This window comes from Schistocerca cancellata, chromosome 9 (assembly GCF_023864275.1).
Source record: "Schistocerca cancellata isolate TAMUIC-IGC-003103 chromosome 9, iqSchCanc2.1, whole genome shotgun sequence".
Lineage (NCBI taxonomy): Eukaryota > Metazoa > Arthropoda > Insecta > Orthoptera > Acrididae > Schistocerca > Schistocerca cancellata.
In genome coordinates, this window is record NC_064634.1 from 156,057,529 (window position 1) to 156,065,371 (window position 7,843).

The 7,843-nt window shown below is 43.3% G+C and overlaps 1 protein-coding gene across 1 annotated transcript in view; it reads left to right on the top strand.

Moving 5' to 3' along the window:
- Positions 1 to 5,881, top strand: part of LOC126101253 (uncharacterized) — an 83,538-nt gene extending 77,657 nt beyond the window's left edge. Inside the window, exon 3 of the mRNA XM_049911941.1 lies at positions 5,699 to 5,881. Within this exon, the coding sequence (XP_049767898.1) occupies positions 5,699 to 5,792 (94 nt within the window). The 3' untranslated portion in view covers positions 5,793 to 5,881. The remainder of the gene's footprint in view (positions 1 to 5,698) is intronic.
- The last annotated feature ends 1,962 nt before the right edge of the window (positions 5,882 to 7,843 follow it).

Below are 7,843 nucleotides of genomic sequence, written 5' to 3' on the forward strand. Positions count from 1 at the left end.
CAAATTAGGGACACTGTTGCTCCTGGGGTATCGGCGAGGACCATTCGCAACCGTCTCCATGAAGCTGGGCTACGGTCCCGCACACCGTTAGGCCGTCTTCCGCTCACGCCCCAACATCGTGCAGCCCGCCTCCAGTGGTGTCGCGACAGGCGTGAATGGAGGGACGAATGGAGACGTGTCGTCTTCAGCGATGAGAGTCCCTTCTGCCTTGGTGCCAATGATGGTCGTATGCGTGTTTGGCGCCGTGCAGGTGAGCGCCACAATCAGGACTGCATACGACCGAGGCACACAGGGCCAACACCCGGCATCATGCTGTGGGGAGCGATCTCCTACACTGGCCGTACACCACTGGTGATCGTCGAGGGGACACTGAATAGTGCACGGTACATCCAAACCGTCATCGAACCCATCGTTCTACCATTCCTAGACCGGCAAGGGAACTTGCTGTTCCAACAGGACAATGCACGTCCGCATGTATCCCGTGCCACCCAACGTGCTCTAGAAGGTGTAAGTCAACTACCCTGGCCAGCAAGATCTCCGGATCTGTCCCCCATTGAGCATGTTTGGGACTGGATGAAGCGTCGTCTCACGCGGTCTGCACGTCCAGCACGAACGCTGGTCCAACTGAGGCGCCAGGTGGAAATGGCATAGCAGCCGTTCCACAGGACTACATCCAGCATCTCTACGATCGTCTCCATGGGAGAATAGCAGCCTGCATTGCTGCGAAAGGTGGATATACACTGTACTAGTGCCGACATTGTGCATGCTCTGTTGCCTGTGTCTATGTGCCTGTGGTTCTGTCAATGTGATCATGTGATGTATCTGACCACAGGAATGTGTCAATAAAGTTTCCCCTTCCTGGGACAATGAATTCACGGTGTTCTTATTTCAATTTCCAGGAGTGTAAATACAGTGTGTTTATAAATGAATATCGGGGTTTTAACGCTTTATAATGTTTATTATATTAAACTTACAGTTATAAATGATATGTCAAATGAAAGAGCAACTCAAACAGTTTTACCAAGAACCTTATAAATGTTAAATGTGAGCACCATTTGCAGCCGAGTTCTTCCCAAACGTTGATAAGTGTGTCTTCAGTGATTGTAGCAAGAGCTGCTTCAATCCGGTTTCTTATTTCAGGGAGGTCTGCTGGTAGCGGAGGCACGTACACACGATCCTTGATGAAGCCCCAAAGGAAAAAATCGCATGGCGTTAGGTCGGGTGAACGTGGGGGCCATGTAAAGCAAGCCCTGTCATTGGGCCCCTTGCGTCCAATCCAGCGCTTGGGTACAGTGTAGTTCCAGTGCCAGTGACGTGGCGCACCATCCTGCTGGCAAATGAAGTTCTCCGGCTCATCTTCTTCCAACTGAGGGCAGAGCCATTGCTCTAGTGTATCAAGGCAATAACTGCCAGTTACAGTAGGTTCACCAAGAAAGAAAGGCCCACAAACTTTCCGCCGGGATACGGCACAAAAAACAGTCACCGGTGCCAAAGACAACTGAGTTGCTCTTTCATTTTATATATCATTTATAGCTGTAAGTGTAATGTAATAAATATTATAAAGCGTTAAAGCCCAGATATTCATTTATAAACACCCTGTATGTAGACATGAAGAATAAAACTGTAGAATGTTAACAATGCTTGTCTTACCAGAAAAGCTGTAAAGATTTTCCGCATAAAAAAATTCGGAGGCATTGCTTTTCAGCACGTCCTAGTAGAATTAACTTTGATTTCTTACCACACCCCAGACATCTCTCGTATCATGATGGAAAATTCTTCAAGTAGACTGCGTGGTACAACAGGTGTGTGGAAATGGGCAGAATTAATTAACGTTTGTTTGTTGTTTGCACATTGCAGTGTTACACTATAGAAAAGCTATGCTAATCACATAATAATAGAAAACAAATTACCTCGACTATATAATCCTCCTACTGACAGCTCTAAATCTTGCTTTATTATGGAGAAATACTGATGCACAGAAAGCTTAAAATTATTTTCTAGAAATAATCGAATAATATTGTTTAAAATACACTGCTTGAGGCATGTCACGGACTGTGCGGCCACTCCCGGCGGAGGTTCGAGTCCTCCCTCGGGCATGGGTGTGTGTGTTGTTCTTAGCATAAGTTTAAGTAGTGTCTGTCTAGGGACCGATGACCTCAGAAGTTTTGTTCCTTAGGCATTCACACACACACACGCACACACACACACATACGCACTCACACACACATACACACTCACACTGCTTGACAAAAAAGGCAAATATCCAGAAGACGTGGTCGGATATGAATATCACTTCGTACATATACATACCACAGGCGAGTACAGTTAATATGAGTTGTAATTCTACGCAACAGGTAGAACGGCCATCAGAGTGCATTAGTGTTAATCGTGTTTAACGTTATTACCAGGTTAGTATACAGAAGTGGCACGAATAGTGTCAAATGCCAAGAAGGTGAAACTATCTTTAATTTTTTTTTAACCATTGACCTACAGAATTTTCCCTGACAAAGACAACTCATCCTTAACCTATTCATTTATTAACCACAATATACAAACAATCTGACTGCTATACATTGACAACGTGACTTCCAATAATTAACACAAAAGAATGGCCCTGAACTGCAAGAAATCCTAATAATAATACAAATCCAAAAAATACGAAATTAAGGAAATATGAAACTACCTCAAATTACCTTAACTCATTTCGATCACAAATCCCGATAGTGGAAACCCTATTCTTTTGCATAAGTCACTTACCTCAGAGAAAATCTTCATAACACGAATTACAGCAATTAAAAAAGTAGCAACAACAGCCAGCTAAATAAAAAGATTCTAACTACTATAGACTCTAGCTACTAGGAGCCATTGGGTTAACAAAAAAAAGATTTCGTTGAAGAGCAAACAATGTATTTAGAAAAATTATTCATGTGACATCCAGTTCCAAAAGTTATATAGTAGTCAATAATTCCACTGCCCAAACGTTATACAATTCCTTTCGTATTTTCTTATAAACACATAATTTCATCTCACTTTACAATGCACGTCCTACCAACACAGAGTCTCCACTATGAAAATTATGTCCATACACTTTCCATTCCACTCGCTCACTGGTAGTCGGTCCAACCACAGAATCTATTTCCGAGGGCACAGTGCACTGTCAGTGTTATTAACACAGTCTACAGCGCTGCCAAAATACAAAGAGGCTACTTACAAAAGGCACGGAGGAGCCGCAAACTCATTTGAGACAGCGTCATCAGCACCTGACGGAGTTTGAAAGAGGCCTCATTGTTGGTCTCCATCTGGTCGGCTGGTTGAATCGTGCAGCATGGCGATTTGTGGGGCTTTCGGACGTGACAGCCGATGGTAGACTACTACATGGTAAAATGACGACTGACATATTCGTCGTCAAGGATCCAATCGGTCACGTCTGATCAATACGAGGAAGGATCGGCGTATTGTGCACCAGGCACACCGTAACCCCTTCACATATTCGGCTGCTATCCAAGGAAAGTAATGGTCCTTGCTACATTCTGTGTCATCCCGCACCATTGGTCGGAAACTAGCAGCAGCGAGACGGGAATTATCGTGCATAGGCTGCCATTGATACCACATTACAGACTGCTGCTAGAGTGAAATTTCCATTCTGTAGCGGAATATGCGCTGATATGATACTTCCTGGCAGGTTAAAACCGTGTGCCGGGCCGAGACTCGAACTCGGAACCTTTACATTTCGCCGTAGAGCAATTGACCGCGAAAGGCAAAGGGCCCGCGTTCGAGTCTCGGTCCGACACACAGTTTTAATCTGCAAGGAAGTTTCATATCAGCGCACACTACGCTGCAGAGTGAAAACCTCATTCTGGAAACATCCCCCAGGCTGTGGCTAAGCCATGTCTCTGCAATATCTTTTCTTCCAGGAGTGCTAGATCTGCAAGGTATCCAGGAGAACTTCTGAGAATTGTGGAAGGTAGGAGACGAGGTACTGGCAGAATTAAAGCTGTGAGGACGGGTCGTGAGTCGTGCTTGGGTAGCTCAGTTGGCAGAGCACTTGCCCGCGAAAGACAAAGGTCCCGAGTTCGAGCCTCGGTCCGGCATACAGTTTTAATCTGCCAGGAAGTTTCACGGACGGCTGGTATGGGAGTGGATCCGTGACCTGGGCGCATGGACTGCTGATGAATGGCGTCGCACTGAGGGGATGAGTTCCATGGTATTAGAGGGATCTGTAGAGGGCAAAATCTGTAGGGGAAGATAGAGATTGGAATACATCCAGCAAATAATAGAGGACGTCGGTTGCAAGAGCTACTCTGAGATGAAGAGCGGCTTTGACAAAGGGCAGATTATGGCTCTGAACGAGTATCGCGGTAACGGCGAAGTGATTGAATGTTAACCTCCTACTGTTGTGAGGGTGCTAAATGGTTGAACGTCCACGACTCTTCACAGACTATTGGGTTCGGAGGCTTGTCTGCTCTGTAAATTAGGATAGACGGTGATCTCTGCCATCTTTTCTGAAGGAGCAAAATGCCGGTGCACGTACAAATGTTTCGGAGTACGCCGTTCATTGTACATTGTTGCACATGGAGCTTCGCAGCAGACCACTCCTACGTGTTCACATGTTGGCCCAACGACATCGTCAATTACGATTGCAGCGTGCTCGGGACCATCGGGATTGGACCGTCAATGAATGGAGCGTGTCGGCTCTTCGAGTGAAACACGTTTTTGCTACGCTAGGTCGATGGTCGTCCCCACGAATGTGGTCTTCGAGGTGAACGGTGGCTCCTCGAAATGCGCGGGCTGGTGGAAGCAGTATTATGTTATGGGAGACATTCTCCTGCGCTTGCATGGGACCTGCGTAGTAATCGAAGATATGCTGACAGCTGCGAACCACCTGCATCCCCTTAATGCTTTATGTCTTCCCCGACGAATATGTCATCTTTCAGCGGTATGATTGTCCGTGTCTCGGAGCCAGAACAGTGCTACAGTAGTTTGAGGAGCATTATAGTGAACTCACGTTCACATCTCGGAGACCAAATTCGCCCGATTTAAATCCCTTGGAGCCCATGTGGGTCGCTATCGGGCAACTTCACCGCGTACACGAATCAGCGGCGCATTATTTATACGAATTACATGACCTATGGGTAGACCTCCAATGCTACATGCCTCCACAAAGCCACCAACGAAATTCTCACTCTGCATCGGAGTGTGGGCTGATACAAAAATTACTGGCAGATTAAAACTGTGTGCCGGACCAAGACTCGAACTCGAGACCTTTGCCTTTCATGGACAATTGCTCTACCGTCCGAGCTACCCAAGCACCGTTGGATCACCGATACGAAGAATAAGTTATGTATTTCTTTCCAAAGTCGGACAAACATGCTATTAAGAAGGTTGTCATAATGTTTTGGGTACCAGTGTATACAGTACATGTAGATACTCTATAATTACAAACATATCCTGCAGACGTCCTGTAGAATTTTTTGTCTTGAGCCTTACTGTTATTACAAGTAATATGATTATCATGTAATCGAGGATTTCCCTCTTTGAAGTCTTTCATTTTCAAATTCGAGTTGATACTGTCAACAGTTCATTAATATAATGTTCCATTTTCGATATCATCTTCATACATTACAGAGATTATTTGGCTGAGAAGCATTTCTTTATCCAGTCAACTGTAACAATGTAATTCTGTTTGATTTTGTTACAGGATAATGCATATACCACTGCATCGGACATCAAAGCATGACGGTGGAGTCCTACCAACGTACGGGCACCCAACTGCCACTAAAGAGATAATATAACGATACTCAATACTTTTACCACTCTACTTTTGTTTACATTGTAACTGTTTAATAACAGTAATTTTTGTGACTAAACTATTGGATACGTATTTACTGAGTATTGTTTCCCATTTTCTTTATTTTTCCCTCAGTTCCCTCTGAAACACCGAAGCTTCTTTCAGGAAAAAATATTCTCCTTTGTCAAAGTCGATCGATTATGAAGAGATATACTTATCAGTCCTAAGTTGGAGTGCTCCTCGCTATGTTATGCTACACCCTTTACAAAGGATTATGCAACAGGTCGTTTGAGAGGGCTGAGAAAGTGTGTTAAAATACCTGTCTGACTTATTTGAAATTGGTACGAAATATTTCGAAGAATAAACGGAGGTACTCGTAACTAACAGCTATCAATTATAGATATCTAAAAGTCACTTGCCGAAGAAGAAATGGTAGAGGTACAGACAACGAAAAACGCAGCTCCCTTTAATTTCTTACTGTCCGGTTATTCAAACATTCATGACATTACATAACCCACAATCAATCAAATCACAACCAAATAAAATGATTGAAATAACGCTGCCGGACGTTGGAATGAAGTATTAAAAAGAACTGTGTTCTTCAAATATAAAATATCATTAGATAGCACACAGCAATCGTCGGCGAAAATTTGAACCACTTACTGGATGGACCTGATATTTCTGTGACCTAAGTTATTTTCTTTTCTAATTGGCTGTTCTTTGATTCAAGAGCCCTCTTGACAGTTGGATTCGGGTTTACATTCGGTTCGTTATTAGTAGCAAACCATACAATGCCGGATTAAAATTCAAGGTTAATGGAAATCAATGACAAGATACACTAATAACACCCAAAATGTGTAGGAAAGAGACATCACGATTCTGACAGTCTTATCTGGTCACTACTTTCCGAAAAAGGCTTCATGTAGGTCAATGATACAAAGGGCAACCAAAAGACCTTTCAGCAAAGGAAGTATCCCACTGGAGGCAAACACAGTAATAAAGATCGCACCATCCAACGACTTCTGTTCCTCCATCTCTAACGCATTACTGAACAAAATTACACAATAGCAAAACAGAAGTATGTGGATAACTAGTATCACTAACATTGGCGGTGTATCACAAAAGATTCCAAACTACTCGATAAGACACCACATTATAATAGTATTCTTTGCAGTAGAAACGAATATACAGTGTAAATAGTGATAATGACCCATATCCACATGCAGTAATATGTAATGTGACAGAATGTTCCATTTTACACCTAGTAAAAACTGGTATACTTTATCGTAATAGACATTCAGAACACATATCAAACACACAATAACGATAGTAATATATGCTGACAACACAGGATATGTTTGGAAAACACTAAGACTACACCAATAACATAAAGGCCATAAAATGGATTTCACTGCAGAACAGGAGTTATATTGTCCTTTGATAAAACATGGAGACAAAGTACTAAACGACAGAGTCGAAAGTAAGGCAGTGGATTTGTTCAGGCGTTCCCACACTATTCTTAAATAAAACATTACTACTAAATAGACCATCTAATCAAAGGTCTCCGCTCATCTATTGGTATATATATATTCTTTCACACAGATAACTTGACCCCACTGACTGCCAAAGCAAAGATCAACGGATTCCTTCCATGCAAGATGGAACCAGACGGTTTCAGGGTTCTTAGCGCACTAGATCACGGGCTGCACAGAGGTTCATTCAAATACCTGAGTACTCCACCTGACAACCATACTACACTAACTGGAAGGAAAAAAACGACATTCAGCAATCGTGGATTCGTCGAAGCGTTTCAAAGAAGCTGAGAGGTGCTGGGAAAAGGAACCTACCGCTGGATAATAACACAGCTTTCCCTATGCTGTGGCAGTAAAAAGTGCCGAGAAGAATGCCTTCCCTGACTTGTGACAATGTATCCCAGGTGAAAAACAGAATTTTATTAGCAATTACCAACTGAATAGAGGATTTGCACCTCTCTCTGGCAAAATCCAGTGACTAAGAACAGAAAATGTAATATTGACTGTACATGTCCAGTGTAGC